General features: G+C 31.6%; 3 protein-coding genes and 1 non-coding gene across 6 annotated transcripts; 2 read left to right on the plus strand and 2 right to left on the minus strand.

Moving 5' to 3' along the window:
* The first annotated feature begins 6,400 nt into the window (after window positions 1–6,400).
* LOC125807534 (serine/threonine-protein kinase D6PKL1-like) lies at window positions 6,401–11,702 on the plus strand. Of its 3 annotated transcripts, none has more exons than XM_049487259.1 (3): window positions 6,401–6,587; window positions 7,592–9,501; window positions 10,695–11,702. In XM_049487259.1, exons 2-3 carry the CDS (start codon window positions 7,784–7,786, stop codon window positions 11,551–11,553), a joined length of 2,577 nt encoding a protein of 858 aa, XP_049343216.1. In that variant the 5' UTR covers window positions 6,401–6,587; window positions 7,592–7,783; the 3' UTR covers window positions 11,554–11,702. The 3 variants fall into 3 exon arrangements, with proteins under 3 accessions (XP_049343216.1, XP_049343217.1, XP_049343215.1); XM_049487260.1 differs by lacking the exon at window positions 6,401–6,587 and adding an exon at window positions 6,728–6,749 and having other exon boundaries at window positions 7,595–9,501; XM_049487258.1 differs by lacking the exon at window positions 6,401–6,587 and having other exon boundaries at window positions 7,525–9,501.
* A 271-nt stretch (window positions 11,703–11,973) lies between these two features.
* LOC125807931 (uncharacterized) lies at window positions 11,974–14,573 on the minus strand. Its single transcript, XM_049487683.1, has 3 exons — window positions 14,405–14,573; window positions 12,378–12,537; window positions 11,974–12,296 (listed from the first exon to the last, which is right to left on the minus strand). The coding sequence occupies exons 2-3, from the start codon at window positions 12,534–12,536 to the stop codon at window positions 12,249–12,251; spliced, it is 207 nt and encodes a 68-aa protein (XP_049343640.1). The 5' UTR covers window position 12,537; window positions 14,405–14,573; the 3' UTR covers window positions 11,974–12,248.
* An 823-nt stretch (window positions 14,574–15,396) lies between these two features.
* Window positions 15,397–15,556, plus strand: LOC125808086 (U1 spliceosomal RNA). The gene has a single exon (XR_007441685.1). It is a non-coding gene; the product is annotated as a U1 spliceosomal RNA (small nuclear RNA).
* Window positions 15,557–17,298: 1,742 nt separating this feature from the next.
* Window positions 17,299–18,335, minus strand: LOC125807551 (uncharacterized). Its single transcript, XM_049487280.1, has one exon. It carries the CDS (start codon window positions 18,289–18,291, stop codon window positions 17,377–17,379), a length of 915 nt encoding a protein of 304 aa, XP_049343237.1. The 5' UTR covers window positions 18,292–18,335; the 3' UTR covers window positions 17,299–17,376.
* Window positions 18,336–22,162: the final 3,827 nt, after the last annotated feature.

The following is a 22,162-nucleotide window of genomic DNA, read 5'->3' on the forward strand; positions in this document are numbered from 1 at the left end:
TTTATTATGCTTCTGGATTTGATAATTTCCTTTCCTCTTCATTTGAGTCTTGTTACAATCTTATGGTCCAATATGTCATGTTAGAATTGAGCTTGTGTTGTCTCTGTTTCATTTAGATTCCCGTCAAAAATCATTTGCTACTCATAGTGGACTTAAGGTCAAGGACGAGATTTTGTTGCCTTCCAAACCTTGGCTCGTTCCAACACTCATTTTCATTTAATCGAATGCCTAACCGTGAGCTTTAAATTAGATGCCCAGTATTTGGTTTAATTTAGATTATTAGGCAGCAAAAATGTGATAGTTATCTAAATATGTGCTGAGACTACATTGATCTATGTGCTTAACCATTGGACTTAAAGGCTCTCAACGTGGTTATCACACCAATTTGTTTAAGAACATGAATTTGTAAGTGATAAGCTTGCTGCAATTCTGCCTTTGGCCTCTTCGTTTTCCTTTTATTTCTTACTTTGGATAGTGTATGAAAATGACAAAGTTGCTTTCCATTTCCTTATTTTAGTTTTAGCTTCTTCTTTTTTCATTGTAATAAATGTTTCTCCATGCCAAACTCTCTTAAATCATTTATATGGTATTAATTTTCTTTTAATATGCATTTGCCAATATCTGTAATCAAGGACAATCAACCTTGGATTAGCTACTGATACATTTTTTTTAATCCAAAAGCATTGCGTTGTGATTTTCTTTTACAATGGCATTATAGTTGAGTTTTTTTTTTTTTTAATTTTGTTTTGAATTATTTTGCTAGATATGCGTCGGACTAACCCTCTTATCACTCTTTCTTTGCATGTGAAATCTGCCCCGAATCCATTTTGGACTCTCATTTCCTATCCTTGCATCTCTTCGGTCCAAAGGCCCAACCTTACCCCTTGTGCATTTCTGATGGGCCATAAAGGCCCCAATATTCCTCCCTTCTCTCGAGTCAGCCCCCATGTCGAATTGCGAAACTGGCGTACAGGTTGAAGACGGTATATAGGGGGGCTGAAAATTGAATTTTCAGACTCCGAAAAGTTAAAAAAAAAAGGGGCTAATATACCCTCTGTATACACTGATATACAATTGGAAAATACGGATTATAGGTCAAAAACGCAGGAATACAGGGCTGGAGTGAAATACAGGTGTTTGGAAGCAAGAAATAAATGAAAAGGGTTGATATACATGTCGATATACACTGATATCATCAGTTGTCTACCAAAAATGGGAATTGTGTTAAACTCCAAAAACAACAACGAAATTGGCTCAAAAGGGGGCCCAAATTCAAATTTCTCCCTTACTCGCTAATTATTTAATGGAAAAATTACTTAAATACACAACACTTCTTTACCTATTCTCAATATTTCCCTACTCTTTTACTAAAATACAAAAATCCCTTATTTTCCCCCAATTCAACTTAATCGGATACTTTATTAGTTTAAGTATCTGCCCGTTATTAATTAAAGTATCCGCGCTGCTATATTATGCATCCGCCCGTTAATTAAGTATCCGTGCTGCTAACAACTTAATAATTTAAGTATCCGCCCGTTATTAATTAAAGTATCTGTGCTGCTATATTATGCATCCGCCCGTTAATTAAGTATCCGTGCTGCTAACAACTTAATAATTTAAGTATCCGCCCGTTATTAATTAAAGTATCCGCGCTGCTACATTAAGTATCTGCACTGCTATATTATGTATCCGAAAAACACTAAAAAAAGGGATTTTTGGTAATTAATGAAAGAGTAGGGAAAGAAAGTAATTTCTTTCTTATACTATGTCATTTGCCTAATTTATACTTATTTAATTGTGATTATTTATTATTTGTTGTTTAACTCTAACTTTATAATCGTAAATCAACTTAGTTGGATCCCCCAAAAGACGAGCTATTTCTGTGTTGTTTTGTTTCTAACAAATCTCATTTTATCAATTTTTGTATTGTCATTTATAATCTTTAGTCAAAACTTTCTTTTTTCTTTTATTAGTTTAAAATAGTTTTTCATAAACCAAAAATGACTCAAATAAAAACCAACTCATTTTGTTTCGTTAAAATTCTAATTACTTGTCTCTAATTCAAATATCTCAATTAAGGTCCCATTTTCTTAAAAAATAAAAATTGCTCTTTGTTTAACTATTTTCTCAAAGTTAATCTAATAATGTAAATTATTATTATAAATACTTACTTTGTCATTTTCTCAAAAAATATTAGTTAAAACTTTTATTCTACAATTAATTTGAAATGATTTTCATGCTTTAATATATTAAATTGGTTTAAGTTATTTTAAAATTAATTAAATAAATTCTAATTAATTCAGTTTTATTAAAATTCTAATCACTTGTATTTCGAGTCAAATGTTTCATTTTTGGGTCCCTTTTCTCTAAAAAAAGAATAAAAAATAAAATAAAATGTGTCATCTATTTAATTATTTTCTCAAAATCAATCAAATATTGTAAATTATTATTTTCTTATGTTAAATCACTTTTTTCCAAAAACAGTCAAATATTTAGTCAAGTCACAGGTCAACCGCATGTTAGCGGACACTTCGAAAGCTTAAACCCTTCTCGAAGTGTAAATTGAACCCCGAACCCTCTTTGGTATTTTCAAATGATTTTTTTTGTTTAAATCTTTGAAAATTATAAGTCTTCTTAATTTCTTTAAAAAAATTAAGTGGCGACTCTTTCTAAGTATTTTCCTTTTAGTGTTTTATACTTAGAATATTTCAAAAAGTAATTTTTCTAGAGATAGGGAAATTACGGCACGACATATACAAACACATAAAATTAAATTGAGAGGCTGCCAGCGATTTATACAAACGAGAAGCTGATAGTGATTATACAAACGGCTGTTAGCGAAATTATACAAATCTGAAGAGGAGTCAGCGAGTTATACAATCTGATGCTCCATAGCAAACATAAAGTTTGCTATGGAGCGCAATTATACAAACTATAGGCATAACATACAAATTTGATTTTTATGTTTGCTATATGTGAAAATTGCTCATTTTATAATTACGGGGAAATATAAAAACCTTACCAACATCTCATATTTATATTGAACTATGTGAAAAAGGGTCTGATATACTCCTCAATTTTTGTCATTTAGAATTATTATGTTCCTCATTATAAAATTGATTCATATATATCCCCACTGTTATACAAATGACTCACATATATCATTTTTCTCTAACGGAAGTGAAAAAATTAATTTTAATGTAATTTTTAAAAATATTTTGTTAAAAAATATAATCTCATATGAGTATATTTAATCCTCCTCAGTCCTCACACATTTTTTCTGACTATTTTTTTTTATTTTAATGACTAATTTAAATTTATTATTTTGATGGTCAAGTTTATTAATTATGTTTCACTAATTTTTTTTAAAAATTTATTATAGATGCCTAATTTATTTATTTTTCAAATACAAAACTAAATTACAATATGACCGAAAAAAATAGTCTTAAATTATAATATAAAAATTAGTTTTAATTTTTTTTCTTTACACTAAGGAATGAAAGAAAATAAGAATAAGAATACGAAACTCAAATAATGATAATCAAAGAAGTCAAAAAGCAATTTATGTATGAAAAAGATTAAAATATACCTTGAACTTTGCTAGAAGGATCATATATATACCACTAAATGATTTTATTTTTTAAAAAAAATTAAAAGTAAAAAATATAAATTTAAAACTAATTTTTTTCACTTCCGTTAATGAAAGGTATATGTGATCTAATTTTGTAACGATAGAGGTATATGTGAGCCGTTTGTATAACAGTAAGGATATATATGAGCCACTTTCATAACGAGGGACATATCAACTTCAAATGACAAAGTTGAAGGTATATCAGACCTTTTTTCCTTGAACTAATAAACTCATGAGTCACGAGGTGCAGAGCGGATTTAGGAAGGCTCAAGAAATGTTACATGACACTGCTTTGTTGAAATTTTTTATTTTATACATAATTAAAAGACAGAAAAGAATGAAAATATATATTATACGATGTTTAAACTTTTTATATAAAGGAGCGTGTAGCTCAGTTGATGAGTTTGAACCTCGACAAACTTGCTTTTTATTTTATTTTTCTGTTCTTCCTTTGCTTTTTCTTTTTTTTTCTTTTGATATTTTATATAAAAATAAAAATAAATGTGTAGCATTATTATATTTTATGAGATTATTTTTAGAACAGAAATTTATTCAAAAAAGGTTTGTTTTTATTACTTTTTGAAAAAGATATAATAGTATATGTGAATTGTTTTAATATATATATACTGAAAAGGTAACACCGCTTGCAAATATATATATTTTTTAACATTTTTTATGTTTTTAGGGCTAAGGACCAAAATGACCCTCTTTTATAATACATTAAGGACCATATAGATCATGTGGAATATATTAAGGATCAACATAAAGCAACCCTCATACATGAAAGACCATTTTGATCATTTTCTCTAATTATTACATACTATTACAAATTTGTTACCTCATCATGTTAATTTATCAATAATACATAATATATTAAGGTAAAAATTTATCTGCGTCTAATATTTAATACATGGCATTAATATAATTTTTAGTTATGTGTTTTTCGTACACACATTTATCAATTATATATAAGATGTGTCTTTCGAGCGCACCATTAATTAAGATTAAGAATCAAATTTAGTTAGTTGTACAAGTTTGTCAAATGAATTAAAGGTTTGAAGGTTAGGTCATATCACATATGGTTAAGATTTTGGTCCCATGATGTACACAACTGTTCTTCCAAATTAAATTCATATCCCTACCTAGAGACTTCAAAGTTTCAACTGCCAAATGTTTTTTTCCTCTATGCATTTATATTCGAACTTTATACAGGTATGATTACTTTGACGTGTGTCTGATAAATCTACTAAAATAATTTTGATTCATTTAAAGCCTAACCTCCGAATATTCGATTAAATATTCGACTCAATAGAATTCAATAGAGTGAAAATGTCTTATGAGCCCTTAAGTTTGGTATAAAAGAAAGTTATTTTAGGATTACTGTTTAATAAAAATATATAATTTTATTTTTTATTTGAGATAAATAATTTATTATATTGTGATAATTATATCTTGATTTTCGTTAATGTTTATGATAAAATATTAAACAAATTTATATTGGAATAACCTCCTAATTTCTGTAACCAAACGGCCGCCAAATATTTGAATATTTTTTTATCTTTGGGCAATGTCTAAAGTAGAAGCAAGTTTCTTTCGAATTTTGAAATTGAAATGGAGGAGAAATGATCAAATTCCAGCTCAACTTTTTCTCTCAAAATGAAAATAGTAACCAAAAAAGTCATAATTTAATTAAAAAGGTAAATTAAAAGATGAATAAACAGTCAAAAACACATTATTCTATCAACCTCTTTATGTCCCCTAGTTCAAATCCCCCCCCCCCCCCGCAAGCTCACCCCACCTCAAAACCAATGCACACCAGAAAGCAGACCATGTCATTAAGTAGAGTAGCACCCTATTGTTTTAAAATATTTGTCACATTTTTTATTTATATATGCTTCTTAAGAATATATTAATGAGAAGACATGTTTGACTAGTTTATCTTTATTTATCTCATAATATATAATTTATCTTTATTAAATATTTATTCTATTTATGTGTCATAATTAAGATATTTATAATTTTCAAGAATAACAATAATATAAAAAATTATTTTATGTTGAGCTTATAAAATGATAAATATTCTGATATATACATATATTTTTTAGTAAGAGGGATAAATATTTTGAAATAGAGGAAGTAACGTGTTAGAGAGTGTACTGAGAAGCTTTTTAAAGAAAATCAGCATTTCGAATAAAGAGCCCTATCTACCAGGTACTGTATTAGAATTTAATTTTATTTATTGTAAATATATGTGCACACATTTTTTCATCTAATGTTGTTAAACAATTTCCAACTACTTATTTATACTAAAACTTGACCTTTTCATTTAATGTTAAACAATTGCCAGCATCTTATTTAAATCAATTTGCGTAGATGTAATGTCGATGTACACTCTATCTCAATTAAAGCATATTGTAAATTATTATTATTGTAGCAGCACGTTGCTGATATGATAATTTGAAACATAGAAATAACCCGTTACAATCAATTAAATTAACCTAACGATATAATTTTATTTTAATTAATTTTACTAATTAGGCAATTTACGACAATACTTGTCTTTAATTGGGATTTGGAATACAATGGCCCTCAAGTCTTGTTCGTCTCTGCAGTGTAAGCTTTTTCCCCTTTTCCGCCAATTTGGAGTTCCCCAAACATAGGAAAGATATATACAGAGAGAAAGACAAATATACAGAGCAAAACAACAGTGTCATTTCTCGTGATTTTCCTCATTCAATTTCACCCTCTTTTTTTTTTTTTTTTTTTCTCTCTCTCTCTCTCTCTCTAAAAGTAGTAATCACTTATGGGGTTTCTTCTTTTTCCTTCAAAGTTTTCAACTTTCTCATTCTTGAGTCTTGACCTTCACCCTTCTCTCTCACATGCGCATACACCTTCAAATTACCCCTATTCTTCTTCTTTGTACTATGGAGATTTAGCTTTCCTTTTTTTGATTCAGGTTGTTGCTTTATCTCTTTCATTTTCCTTATATGTTAGTTGTTTAAAGGTGGAAACTTTATACTTGTCTTTCTTCCTTTTTAAAAAAATGTTTGCAGTTGGTAGTCTTAAAGCTGCTTCTCCTTTCTGGGTTTTGTTTATTCTGCTCTTGATTGAAATATATGTAAGATCCTATTTGCTTTTGTTGGTTCATTTTCTTTTCATAAAGCTGGGAGATTTATTGTTTCTTGATCCCTATTAAATATTGAAAAGGTTTTAACTTTCTTTCTGGGTTGCCTTATTCTCTAATGTTATTCTTGGATTTTATTTTTTCTTAGATTAGCTGATAATTCTGTGTATTATATTGGATTTTTCAAATTGTAGCTTGATTTGGTGGATTTTGATTTGAAACTTGGGCTCTAAATTTGCATGAAAACAAGTGCAATGAAATAGTTGGAACAATGTATATATACAATTAATGTTATTTAGAACTTATGATACAACAAACTTGTGTAATCCAATCCACAAGTCGGGTCTGGGGAGAGTTACCTTGGGAGGTAGAGAGGTTGTCTCCGATAGACCCTGACAATTTAGAACTTATGATGAAATAGAAAAATGAAGTGGTTATGTTAGTTAACAGTTTTGAGAATTAATGAGTGAGCAAGAGAGTTAAAGTTATGTTGGAAACTTAATTGTTTTTAAACTTGTCATTCATGGTGGTTGTCTAAAGTAGTACCAAAATCTACACAGTTTTATTTTTAAATTGGTTGTCTTTAAAGAACATATTTACAACTGGCTGTAGATGCTACAGATAGGTGTACAATGGCATAAATTTTAGCGGCAGGTTTATAATTTAGTGGACTGCTTAGTCCTTTATCTTCAATTCCCAACTGCAGTAATTAAAACAGAAGCATTACAAAGGACATAGCATGTGGTGGTATAAATCCTTTTTCTGGATTTAAATGACTCAATTTATCTTATGAATTAATTATTCATCTGTGATTTGCTGAACTTCTTCATTTGTAGCAGATAAGAAATGCTGCTGCATACTGAATGCAGTAAAGAGGCAGTTGTCAATATGATCAACAACCATTTTGGAGGTCTTTTGATGCAATGTTCCATTTGTCTGCTTCTTTCTCTCCATATTGCTTAGTCTGAGACGGGTTAGATAGACTTTTGGTGGCCACATCGGACTTGCTTTTGTCCATCGTCTTAGATATGCTTCTAGAAGCAATGGGTGGGTTGCCTGGTACTAGTGAAATTACCGAGTCAATAGAGGACTTAAATCCTGCAACCGATAAACAGTATTGTATGAAGGATGATATTAACAAGCTGTTTGAAGCTATAGAAATTAGGACTCCCCGTAGAGGTGTGAGTAAATCAGAACAGGGTGTCAAAGATGCTTTCAACAAAAGCGCAATGAAGAGACCAATGCGATCTAGCCCCTCTCGAGCATCAGGTTTTGATAATTCTGAGCCTGCAAGTTTGAAGCAGGCCTTCAGAGGATTATGCATCTCTCAGGCATCAGAGCTTGCTGCTGTGAAGAAGCGGTCGTCAAAAGCGTCCAGGCTGTCAGGCGTCTCAGAGACAGGGGCTGTCAAAAGCCTTTACAGACCTGTTGATGTTCAGGATAATGTCCCTGAACATACTGTCAATGAAGGTGTAGGGAATTTAGTGGAGATATCCCTCATCCCAGATAGGAGTGTGTCAAATATTTCTGATCAGATTACTGAATATGAACATGTACCTACTAAAGAAAAATCTACTTATGCTGCTTATTCTTGCCATATTTCTAAAGGTGCAATGGAACATGGAGCAGAAATAAGTGAAATTTCAGATGGAAAGGAGGCTTGTCCTCACTCTACTGATATTGGTTCTGGTTACTTGAAAGAAGTATCAGAGCGGAAATTATTTCTGGAACTACCACAATCTTCAACTGCCACTTCTGCTAATAAAGTGGAAGCCCAGACAATGTCTGTCTCAGATGAAGCTCCAACAACGGTAATCCCATCCAACAAAGAGCAGGCACTAGATTCTTATCTTGTCTCTTGCTCATGTACTTCTATTACTGGAAATAAAGTCATGAGACCTACTTCTAGCAGTCCAAGTTTGATGAGACCAGTTTCCAGAAGCAGAATGTTTGTTAAGAAGAACGTCATTTCTGCTCTCACCAACAGTTCCAAGCAATCTAATGGTGGAATTGACAATTATTTGAGTTGTAGTACCAGTGAGATTCCTTGTCAGACACCTGAATATGTACTGAGGAATGATCAGAGAGAAGAGGATAAAGAACCTTCAGAATCATGTGGTGAAAATAGTATAGAAGTTAGCACATATATTCTGGAATCAAGTGTTACTAAACCTGGTCTCAGATCAAGTAGTTGTAACAGAACAAGATGTATGGTTAAAAAAGGTGATGAAAGATCATTATCAAGAGAAAAAGGAGAGATATCTCAAAGTTCAAAGAGTAGCATTGGGGATTACAGCAGCACCACAAGCCTTAGCGAAGAAAGCTATCGCAGTGGGTCTAGCCGTAGTGGATATCGGCCTCATATGTCCGTAGATTTGAGATGGGAAGCCATTCGTTGTATTCAGAAGCAGCATGGAAACATTAGTTTGAAGCAATTTAAGATGCTTAAAAAACTTGGTGGAGGGGACATTGGGACTGTTTATCTGTCTGAGCTAATGGGCACAAACTGTCAGTTTGCTGTGAAAGTTATGGACAATGACTTTCTGACCAGCAGGAGGAAGATGACAAGAGCGCAGACTGAAAAAGAAATACTGCAAATACTGGATCATCCTTTTCTTCCTACACTCTATGCTCATATTACCAATGACAAATATTCATGTTTAGTGATGGAATATTGTCCAGGAGGTGATCTGCATGTGCTCCGACAAAAGCAAGCCAACAAGAATTTCTCTGAACAAGCAGTCAGGTTACTTTTATTATAGTTACTTCTTCCCTGAAACTATTTCTTGTTTATGTCTATTCTTAATCTAGATTCCAAGAGAGAAGGCAAATAAATCTGCAAATAGAACTATTCTTTCCTATAACAGGTAATATAGGTGGGCAGATATATTTTGTGGTCACTCTCTTTTTCATGATTGCTATCCAGTTGACGAAGCTACGCATGTTTTGAAGCCCTTACATTAAGACTTTAGAAATATCTTTCTTCAATAAACTAGATTCTCTTTTGCATCCCACAAAATGACTTTTACTTGTCACTTGCTGATGGATAATAGCTTGCTTTATGCTATCACTTGTTTTATTCAACAAAATTAGAATTCAATTTGACTTAATCAGGGGAGGTTAATCAAACTTATAGGGAAATCTCTTACTCTGCTAAGCTTAAGGGGTTTCCTGTAATTTTCGGAAAGCTCAGGGGTCTAGTTATGTCAAATAATCTTCCAATTTCCTTTAATTTCTTCTTTTTGGTCATTCCATGTTCCAACCCTCACGAAGGATTGTTCTTGAGCATGTCTCAGTGGATTAGAACTCCTTGAATGTTTGTTATATATGTTTTTGTTGATTGAAGAGTGTCCCATATTCCAGTGGATGCAAAGTATTGAAGGCTGCTAAAGTCAAAATCATTAGCAACTAGTGATATGAACAGAGATAAAAGTCGATTCAACGGAAACATGGGAAGTGGGTAGAAGGGGTGAATCAAACGAAGAAGTGGAGAAGAAGAAAATGTAGTGAAAATATGTGAACAATGAAAGTGACTTGTCACTGAACTTGCATATCTTCTCCATGGCATCCACATGCTTCATCTCGCATCCGGAAGTGAATTCCCACTTTGTATGGAGACTTTATCGAGTTAGTTTCTGGTGAATGAGTTGAGATACGCAACCTGTCTTTCCAATCATTCTTTTTCTTAAAGTTTAGTATATGAGGTGACACCTAACATGTCGAGCCTACTCTTTCAAATTTTACTGAATAACTTTCCAAAATACTTGTGTTTTAGTAAATATCTTGTGCTTTGTAAGTTACTTTGTTGGACAAGTCTTCCTAATGTTTCTCAGTAATCTGGTGATGGGAGCAGTTTGTCATTTTCATCTCGTGAGACGCAGTTTCAGTGGTTTGCTATGTGATCTTGACATTATTCTGTTGTTCTTATTCTTTACACAGATTTTATGTAGCTGAAGTTCTTCTTGCTTTGGAATACCTTCACATGCTTGGAGTCATCTACCGAGACTTAAAACCAGAGAATGTCTTGGTTCGAGAAGATGGTCACATCATGCTGTCCGATTTTGATTTGTCTCTTAGGTGTGTTGTTAATCCTATGTTGGTGAAATCATGTTCTCCTGTGATTAAGCCTCCAAAGACGTCCAGTCCATGCTCGGAATCTAGCTGCATAGACCCCTTTTGCCTACATCCATCCTGGCAAGTATCCTGCTTCACCCCTAGATTTTTATCTGCAACATCAAAGACACGTAAGCTAAAGGCTGACATAGCTGCACAAGTCACACCTTTGCCACAGCTCGTGGTGGAGCCAACTGATGCCCGATCCAACTCGTTTGTTGGCACCCATGAGTACCTGGCTCCAGAGATTATCAAAGGAGAAGGTCATGGCAGTGCAGTAGATTGGTGGACCTTTGGTATCTTTCTATATGAACTGTTATATGGAAGGACACCTTTCAAAGGACCAGGAAATGAGGATACATTAGCAAATGTGGTTTCTCAGTGTCTCAAGTTCCCTTCATATCCTGTGGTTAGCTCTAGTGTGAGAGATTTGATCAGACGGTTATTGCAAAAGGAACCAGAGAATAGGTTGGGAGCTGAGAAAGGAGCTGCAGAGATAAAGCAGCATCCGTTCTTCGAGGGACTGAACTGGGCGTTGATACGATGTGAAACACCTCCAGAACTGCCTAGATTCTGTGACTTGGGAAATGTAATCCCTGATACCAACCAACAGAACAAGGAGATTGCCAAGTCTCAAAAAGAGTTCAAAAGTATAGGAGAGGACATTGCGTTTGAGATGTTTTAGCTTATACTAGCCTGAGAATGGATAGGTTTGTTTTTCTTTTCTCTTTTTTTAACACAGTATCAGTGATCCATGTAAGTAGTATATATAGCATAGTGTAGAATCCCGAACTTGGCGTCAATTGAAGAGCTCAAAATACCATGTTTCTATAACGATGTTTTGCTCGTGATGTGTAGTAGGCAAGATGAAAATTGGATTTAAAGAGCTACAAAATCAAATCTCCTAGGCCATGGTGATTCTACCAATCGCATATTAGTTTAAGTCTCATATATAAATTCTCATCAACAATAAAGTGAATATAACGTAACTTATAGCGTTTTGATTTTGAAGAAATATAAAACTTTCAAAGAGTAGATGATTTAATCAAATATATAGGCAAAAGCTCAGCAGGATATTTAAACATTTATGGTTGGGATCACATAATACAGGGTTAAGGAGAGACAGGAATTGACATGCTTATTTCCACACAAACACCGTTTAATACAAATATGCAGAACCCCAAAACAGAGGAGAAAATGTGTTATGCTGCGGAGTACTGATAGCATATGCCATAAATCGGCATGTTCTATTGTCTGCGTCCAAGTGACTAGTATTAGCTACTGATAATTAAAAATCCACAAAAGAACAAACAGGTCCGAAATTATCTCCCTTTCAAACTTCAGCCACCATAGGAACAATGGTCGAGCAGAAGCCACCATTTATTCCTTCTTCCCTACGCCATGAGACATGTTGTAGATCCCTCTCCCCTGAAATATAATCCAGAATACCATTAGAGTTGATTCAAGACAGCAGATAAAGCAATCTAGAAAAATTTCAAAAAAACTCACAATCATAAACAAAGCAGAAGCTGCCAAAGCAGCTGGAATGGCCACTGAGGTGATCTTGTCAAAACGACCTTTCAAGTATGTGTGCTTGTGGACGCTTTGGTAAAACTTTTGCTTCTCAACAAGCTTTTCTCTGGGATAGAAAGGTGCTTCTTCTGACATCCTGTGTTATTCAATAACTTGTAAATTTACAATCTCATAATAAAATGAATATAACCAATCAGTTTAACCTGAACCACGTTAGGATGGTTAATATCCGCAGCATTCCTTTCTTTTTCTTTTTAACATATTTGTGGCACACTACGAGAGAAGTGAATCTTTCATGGATGCTTAAATAACTAAAACAAGCTTTGCATAAAATAATTTACTCTAGAAAAGAGGTGCAATTGAACTTGTAGTCCATCAGCATAAAATAATATTTGAAAGTGCATGAAATGCATATGGCTGAAGGCACAGGTAGAACATCCAGTCATTTGAATAAAGTGCATAAAGGTATCCACCAAATTAAGGTCTCCAGTACAACAAAGAAGCAGAGCCAGAGTGCTCTGGGTGTTACAGGCCTAATTGAAGACTCTATCTATAGCAAGTAAATGAGAGTTTTTCCTTAAAAACATAACGTATGGTGATATATTCATCTCTGTAAAGCAGCATGCAAACTAATAAGATGGCATAACCAAAAAAGACAGCACCCCCCCCCCCCCAAACCTGCCCCAAGAACCAAAATGAACTGGTGGTGATGCAACACCCTGTGAGATCTCCATTTTAAGTGGGAGTTGTCTCTGTTTTCTCAAATGAATCTTGGTAAGTTCTAATGGTGACTGTAACTCTTGAAGAAGAATGAAAAGAAAATATAGATGCTATGTCAAGCTGTAAGGCTGAGATGTGAGATGGTTTTTACTTTTTAGTAGAATCAAGTTCAATGGATCTAGTGAAAAGGAAAACAAGACTCTTAAGATTTAACTATTCAAAAAGAAACAGCAACACACTGATCATATGACAGCAATGGCTTGCACCTTCAAATTCCCATTGAACAAGTATAATACCACTTCCTCTGATTAAGAGAATTAAGAAGAAAAGACACAAATGCTCTGATCACATATGTTGGTGGCATAGTTAAATCAGGGGTAAAAAAAAACAGGATGGTATTTTAACTCATATTAACATCAAAGGTTATATGGTTACAGATATGTAAAGTCCAACCACCACCATGTTTTAATGAATAAGCCAATTAGCTCCGTGATTTAAGTGATTTTTGCACCAAATGAGTAATAAGCATAGCAAAGACATAACCCTTCCATTAGACTGTATTATTATTCACTTAGTCTCTCATTTTTGTAGCTCAACTTAAGCAAACAAAGACATTTCTTTTTCACTTATTCCCTAAGAACGTTATACCTAAGCAACCTTATCATTCCTCTTCATGTTAATAAAATGAATTGAGATAGTCCTACAGCTCAATGCTCCTATAGATAATAACGCAAGAAACCACAAAATCTAAAAGAGAAACCTAATAATCATTTTCTAACGCACGCTATGGATCAACTGTGGTTCTTAATTACCCCCAACGGACTCGAACTGCAGAATTGAGTCATCTCGCTAACTGAATCAACGCATGTTATTCTTATCTTCATCTAGTCAAATACAGCCTATCCTTTAGGAGCTGACCTAACAAACTAGGTGAGCTTCAAAACTACGCAAACATGAATCCAATCCAAGTAAAAATAAAAAGAAACTACTCTATCTTAATTTACCAACAGCGAAAGAACCTGTATAACAATGAAATGAATCGATCACAAAAACAGATCTACTTTTAAACACACGTAAACAAATTGAAAAACGGATCTAAAAAAGTGATACAAAATCCAATCAATCTACTCAACAACAAATGATATATCATTAACTGCAAAATCAGACTAAAGATAAAATTTTCACAACAAACAAACAGGAAATTGATTATGAATCAACAGGTCAGAATGAAACCCTAATGATATTAAGAAAACATAGAAACTAGGGTTTGAAGATGAACTCACTTGGAAAGCGACGGAGAGAAAGCTGAAGACGATGAGCAGGGAAGCGTCGATGAAGAAAATCAATTAGTTGAATCGAGGCTAAACCCTAGAAAATTTCGATCCAATTGAATTTCCAACTATTTAACTTTTGACCAACATTTCAAAAGTTTGCAAATATAAACACCCTCAGGAATGTCTACTCCACTTCTCTCCTCCGTATGCTATAAAAATAAAATTAAAATAAGTTGTTTAAAGCGTGTGTACACATTATTTTTTTTCGATTTTATTTATAAAATTATATTGATGATGTTACGTATCATTTTTGTTTCTTATTTGTTTCCACCGAGTGGTTAACGTTGTATGCAGAACTTATAAATTTGAATTAATTTGGCAAAAGAAAGTTAAAGAATAGCATTGTTGGATTGATTTAAACCAATTTAGAAGCAAAATTATGTTGGTGAAATGTCTATCCATTCAAATTATAACGACTCTTCAAGATTTGTATATGATTCATTTCAAATTATAATATAATTTGCACTAAAATTCCGAAAATCTATCTCGACTTGTAAATGTTCAACATCTCTGACAAATTTTCAAAACTTGTGAATAAATTGTTTCAAAGTTTTAACATAATTTAGAATCAAGTCATGACAATTTGTCAAGACATGCATGCAAGCAAAGCGAGTTCCCTATCTGTAGGTACTTTTGACAATTTATTAGAACTTGTGAATAATTTATATTTTATGAGATGTTATTTATAATAAAATCTCGACAATCTGTTAAGATTTGTGTGTGCAAAATAAATGTCAATTTATTAGAATTATCGATGATTCGCCCGAATTTGAGGTGAACTTCTAACACACAAGCTATTTTTATAAAATTTTAAGTAGTGGCATGTAATCAACCTATTAATAAAAATGAATTCCTTTCTTTGGGATTTTGACTATTCGTTTCTTTTATAAATAAAAAAAAAGAATTTTTTTTGGTAAAACTAAATGAAAATTTAATATTAGTGTTTCACTTGGACGAGGTCAATAGGTGATCAAGATGACTCATGGTCAAGATTAGTGATTTTTATTGCATTTTGGAGGGGTACTGGTCTATGATTAGCTCAAGCGATTGAGTCTATACGTCATAATTTGGGCAGAGAAGACTTGTATAGACATTCTTATTAGTAATACTCCCTCTGTTTCATATTAGTTGTCCACGTTATTGAATAGTGAACAATAACGGATGGATAAACATTTAAATTTTACCAAGAGTATAAATATTCTTAGAAATGTGTAAAAGACAAAGTGAACAACTAATATAGATGAAATGATAATTAGTACTAACTTATATTATTCATATTATACACCATATATAAATACTACGAATAATCAATGACAACTGGTACTTTGTTAAGTAATGAAAGTACAGCATGTATGGTAGGCACTCACTATTCAGTGATTTTAATTCCCACACATATTATATATATTTTTAAAAGAATTTTAAGAATTAAAAATCATAACACATTTAAGACAATGCATATTTATTTTCTCCTCTTTTGTCATTTCCCCATTGGTTTATGATTAATAAAATATCTCCATTGTCTTATCCAAATGCTGATGTATGGCACAACTGAGTTCTTTCTTCGTACAAATCCCACTGCAGAAAAACTAGAAAGAAAATAGGGGGAACAATATTAATTATCACAATTAATGAAATGAAATTGTGAAATTATTATACCTAAAACAGTTAAGCAACTCTCACCCACCCTATTATTTAATTCCTTTTTACGGACTAATTTTGAAAATTAAATATCTTTTTTCATTCATTTAATAGGATCAAATTTGATAGGTGCAAGTTTTTTTGTACAATTTAGAGGTGGGTTCATGATGAATAAGAGTGTTTTAGTGTTGTACCTTTCTTATGAGTTATGACCAACAAAAGATTAATCACAAGTTGGATTTGGTCCACTTTCCTCCTTGTTCCCTTGTCTCAACTTGAAGTTATGTACTCCTAATTTTCTAATGGACCATCTTGACTAATTATACGAATATCGAGTAACTCAAATAAAAAAATCGTTAATTTTATCTCTACTGGAATTTCAGTACTCACTTAATTGATCACTAAGCTACTACATTGTTGAGTATTGACTCAGTTTTCATCTTTTATGGTTTAGTTGCCTTGATTACTGGTAGCTTTTTTCCAACTAGGTGAGTTCCTTAGATCCAACCATCCTCCTCTCCATGCCGAGGATCGATGGAGAGAGAGAATATGCGATCCAAAATTTAAACTTGATGAATTTACTACATCCACCACTGATATAGGCAGAGACACATGAGCTAACTAGTACTTAGGTATATACCAATATATATACATCATAGGAACTTGGTTGGAACAATATATAGTTAAGACTATGGTTACATATGGCATGTTTCTTGCTGCCTTTCTATGACAATATCATGCCATAATTCTTAGTAATAGACTAAAAGTAAAAGTACAACAATGACTAATGAGAAATTCAATTAAAAAGAAGAGGTAAAAGGGCCTACATGAATGTGGTTATCATTAAAGATCTAAATAAAGATCACATCCAATCTGTTTGAACCTACCTGGCAATCTCACTTTGATTGCCTTATGGTAAGGGAAGACACTCACCTAACTCAAACATGTGTGTATGATTCCCTTAACATGTCTCTCAAAAATTGCACTTCTTTTTTTTCTTGGAATTTTTTTTAAATCTTTGTAGGCTAATTGGACAAAGAAAATAATTGAAATTAAATGAACATGATGATCATTGTCAAGAGACTCTCAACTCTTTTGTCTACTCTAAAGAGCGCAAATCCAGATTAGTCAAACAAACAACACAGAAAAAACACAGGAACATACAATCTTCCAAATCTAGCAATCTACAAGTACAATGCCACAAAAGTTCAATATACAATTTCAAATCTATCAAAGATGATTTTTTTTTTAAAGATTTAAATAAAGAAAAAACAAGAACCTTTTCATTGTGTGCTCTTAGAAGCATAGATCAACAATGAGAATTCAACTTTTTCTTGATCTTTGATGAGGAATTTGTCTTTATCATCTAGCCACAATCTACTATCCATACCACTTCTTGTCCTAAACATAAATAGTGCAATACCAGAAGCTGGATTAAAGAACCAATCATGAACATTCCACATTAGATCAACAAGCAATCCATCCAAAAAAATACTCTGATTTCCCCTGAAGTTCCATTGCAATCTTTTAACTCTAATCACCATCTTCTTATCAATATAAACTGTCAAAACAGGATGCTTTAGTCCATCATTTTCGCCGTTGCAACGAATTAAAACATCATGAATGTTACCATTATCACAAAATTGAGCCTTGGTTGAATAAATTGTATTTCCAGAAAAATGTTCTTGTCTTGAAACCAATGAAAATTTAGCCATTGGAATTCCATTTTTCAACTTCCTTAATGATGCTTCTTCAGCCATATCACCAAGAATTAGTCCAAGTTGTGAATCAACTATGACTAATACATAATATCCATCAATTGGTTCAGGACCACTACTTAAGTACCTAGCTCCACACAAATCCCAAATAATTTCAACCTTAAAATTATCCAAATCCATTGATTTACTCCCCTTTTTCTTCCTAAAAAGACGCGTATTCGTGTTGAGTTTGAATACATTTGGATGATCATCACCAAAGTGTACACTTAGGCCTTGTGTTACATTTGTTTTGCACCATGAAATTGTGATCAAGACATGTTTTTTATTGGATAAATTGACTTTGTACAAACAATTGACAGTGTTTTGTACTGAAGGAATTATAGAAGGAGGGATACAAGCAGAGTTTGAGTAACTAGAACAAGAAGTATTATCAGAAACTTGTACAGCATATTCATTGAAACAAGAAGCAAAATCTCTCATTTTTATTTTTTTTGTTAAAAGAAGAAGAAAAGGGATCTGAAGGGAAATAAGGAGTTATGGCTATTTTATTTTATATATATATAGAAAGAAATAAAATAGAGATTTGGAAGGACTTGTTTTTGGAATTTAATTCAAATTAGGAAATAAAAAAGGAAGAAGGAACTATAAATCCTCTTTACTGACAGCCCATGTAAGGTAGGAGTATTAAATATTATTCTTTGTTTTTTTTTCTCTCTCACCTTAAAATTTGCAACTTAGGAGAAGGGCAAAAAAGGGAAATAAAACAAGAAACTCTATGACTAATTTATTAATTTAAGGACTATATTTATTTATTCTCTTTTGCCAGTTCATCTGAGATACTACTAACGTAAAAATTAATTAATTTAAGGACCATAGATTAGTAGTGGAGTAATTAAGATGGATGAAAGTGGAAATGTTGTAGAAGTTGCATATTAATGGTCAACTCTCTCTTAGGCCAGCTTTTGTGTATCTATTAATTTTACACAATACCTATTCAAGTTACTCTGTCTATCAAGACTAAGATAAATAAGAAAAATCACCTAATATTTTTGGTCTTCATAAAATTTTGAACCTGAGACCTTAAGATTCTCGATCAATTCATTGACCATTAGGTCACACCCTTAAATGCAAACTGTCTTGTAATTTTATTTCAAACATTAATGATTGACTAATATGTACTTCAGTAAAATACATCTCGTCAAAGAATTATACACTCAGAATATTATTAAAATTTATCTTGATTATATTACTATATTTTGAATTTTACCTTTTTCTCGAAGGAAGGTTAAGGAATTTACCATGTTGATTGTTTTACTTCATTTATTTTAGGTAACCCTTTTCTTATAAAAAATATTTTGGACTTCTATTTAAAAATAATAATCTCTAACACATAATAACACAATAGAAGTCATAAAGTAGTCGTTAAAAGAGTTTTATAAAGAAGGAAATTTTTATCTTAATAGTTTTTATTCGTTCTTTTATATTGATTTTTTCATATTTGATCAATTAATTAAATCATATTAAATATTATTTCTCTTTTAGTTTGTTAATTTCTACCATTCGGTTCCAACAAAAATTAAAAAATTATTTGTGTACATAGATCAAAAGTTTCTTTTTATATAATATATATTAAATCTGGACTTTCCTTAAATACTAATTAGGCTCATCTGATACTCCTTATGTCCCTAATTACTTGTTCACTTTTTCTTTTTTAATTGTCCCTAATTACTTGTCCATTTTGACAAATCAAGAAATAACAAAAAAATTTACATATTGTACCATCAATTAATTACTTTGAAAAAGGTAGAACTTTTTGAAAAACTTTAATTTTTAATTCACCCACTTCATAATTAATAGGGGTGAAATGGTAAGTCACTATGTTAATTATTTTTTCTTTAATAAGTGTGTCAATTCAAAAATTGATAAGTAATTAGAGATAGAGAGAATTATGACTGGACCAATAATTCTTTTTTTTTAAAAAAAACGATTTGATTCAAAAGCAATAAATTGTCAGTTTCTGGAATATCAACTGTTTGCATACTAAAAATTTGGACGATCATTGAATGATTCTTAGGGTATAAATAAAAATAAAATAAAAAAATTGACTTGTGGGTGCATCTAAAAAAAATAAAATTGTACTATTGGATAAAGAATTAAGTGTAATTTTTTCTACACGATAAAGTCTCATGATTAAGTCTTGTAGAGAAAATTTCAACAATGAAAGTCAAGCAATATAGATGAACGCCATTTCCCACTCAACAAAACTTTAATAGTAGAACAAATATTTTTAAAACGACGTGTAAAAAAATAAATTATGACAAATAATTTGAGACGAATACATGATTTAGAAACTAATGAAAGGAATCAGTTTGAGTTATTTTTATCTTCGTTATCCCTTTTTGATCTTTTTTTTTCATGTACTTTTTACTGTAACTGTTTTTTTACACTTTATTATCATCTTTATTGTGACATTGAGTGGAATAAGTAGTTTTTTTTTTATGTATTGGTAAGCATAAATTTATAGTGCATGCAGTTGCAGGTGGGAGAAGGAACATTAATTAAATTCTTTTTTTTTTGTAACCCCCATGAATCTATTTAATTTTTTTAACAACTACTTTCACATCATTGTCCAGTCAATATAAAAAGAGAGTGAATTAACATACACGGTTGGAAAAAGAAAAGAAATTCTTCACCAAAATGAATGTTTTTAACAAAATTAAAATATGTTAAACGGAAAAGGGTCAAATATATTCTCATACATGGCAGGTATGAGTGGATTTCCAAAATAAAAATTGGTGTTTAAAATTAGGGGCAACTGCTGAGTCATTTAATTCTGAGTTTGCTAAATATTTATTTGTCGAAATTAAAAAAAAAATTGTACCCAAATTTAACAATAGTGATCTAATTGATGGGGGGATAGTCAAATGAAATATATATAAACTATTTCGAATTATAGAGATATATTTGGCCCTTTTCAATTCATTGAAAGGGAAACACTAATCTATTTAAGGTCCAAAACGACATGGTTTAGAAAAGAAGCTAAAATTGGAAAGGACAAAAGAAAGAATAAAATGCTTTTGATTCTAACAAAACCCTAACTGGGAATACCTAAAGAACAAGTAGTTACACTAATGATGAGTATCCCCAACCCCACCCCCACCCCTCAACCCCCACAAAAAAAGGGAAAAGGAAAAAAATGTGATAAAGAAAGACATCATAAAGTTTCATATGAAAAGTAAATTTGAAATGTGAAATCTCGTAATGAATAGAGATTTTGGACCTGACTCAACTTTGTAATGAATAGATTTTGAATCTGACTCAACCTCATTAAGAGAGCTATAGTAAAGAGACCCTTAGTTTCTTTTTCATCTGATGAGAGACCCTTAGTTTCTTTTTCATCTGATGTAAAATTCTTCAATAAATCTATTAATACAAAATCATATAGTAACTCAAAAAATCGACTAGAAAATTGTCTCTCATAATTAGTTTGAAAATAGAGCAAGAAAAAGATAAAATCAATTCAAAGTCAAATTTCAGTTATTGAATCACTTGTCACATATATGGTCCACAATTTGTAGCTGTCCAATGTATATAGTCTAATATTCCTTGGATCTTCCACTAACAACATTTTTTATTTTATTTTTTAGGTTTTGTTTCAAGATGATTAGTCCTCAAAGTTTTGGTGAGAAAAGAAAAAGACTATACCATTTTATTTAACTAATTTATGCTTTTATTTTCTATTACAAAAAAAATCCCATTTTGTTTGGCAGCCAAACACTTTAATTAGACATTTGTCACCATCAGTAAACTGCATGTGTTAGAAAAACTAAAGTACTTGTTGATTGCACATGTTTTACTTTTATGAAATCCCAACTTAATTATTTAACTAATTAACTTCTTTTCTTCGTGGTTAAAACGCTGCAAATGTAGGGTTTGATCAACACAATTAACCTGCCACAATTTTCATAATGAAATGCTATCAAAATGATGGAAGACGGAGTCGAAATTTGAATTTTACGAGTTTCAAAATTCAAGACAGACATTATCAAATATTAATATACATGTTAAATGAATTTTTAATACAAATATAAAATCCGTACTAATTATACAAGATAGACAAAAAAGGTGTTTGTTTTGTCGTACAAGAGCACTCCATTTGTAAGGTAGAAAACTACTCTAGAACGTGAAAGCAATTCATTGTAAAATTATTATAATAGAATAATAAAGATCATACACTAAACGAAATTAAATTCCTTCACTTTTACCTTACAGCATATCGAGATATTCTCTCAGACCCCAAGAAAAATATTATAAGTATTGTTTTAATTTAATTAATCAATTAGGTAGGTAT

The sequence above is a fragment of the Solanum verrucosum genome, unplaced genomic scaffold, assembly GCF_900185275.1.
Source record: "Solanum verrucosum unplaced genomic scaffold, falcon-dt-bn FXZP01000183.1, whole genome shotgun sequence".
Lineage (NCBI taxonomy): Eukaryota > Viridiplantae > Streptophyta > Magnoliopsida > Solanales > Solanaceae > Solanum > Solanum verrucosum.

Bases quoted from the DNA above. Each gene is read 5' to 3' on its own strand.
- LOC125807534 (XM_049487259.1), top strand. From the start codon at position 7,784: ATGCTTCTAGAAGCAATGGGTGGGTTGCCTGGTACTAGTGAAATTACC. The intron at 9,502-10,694 runs GTTACTTTTATT...TTCTTTACACAG, and splicing joins TTCTCTGAACAAGCAGTCAG to ATTTTATGTAGCTGAAGTTC.
- LOC125807931 (XM_049487683.1), bottom strand. From the start codon at position 12,536: ATGTCAGAAGAAGCACCTTTCTATCCCAGAGAAAAGCTTGTTGAGAAG. The intron at 12,297-12,377 runs GTGAGTTTTTTT...ATTATATTTCAG, and splicing joins CTTCTGCTTTGTTTATGATT to GGGAGAGGGATCTACAACAT.
- LOC125807551 (XM_049487280.1), bottom strand. From the start codon at position 18,291: ATGAGAGATTTTGCTTCTTGTTTCAATGAATATGCTGTACAAGTTTCT.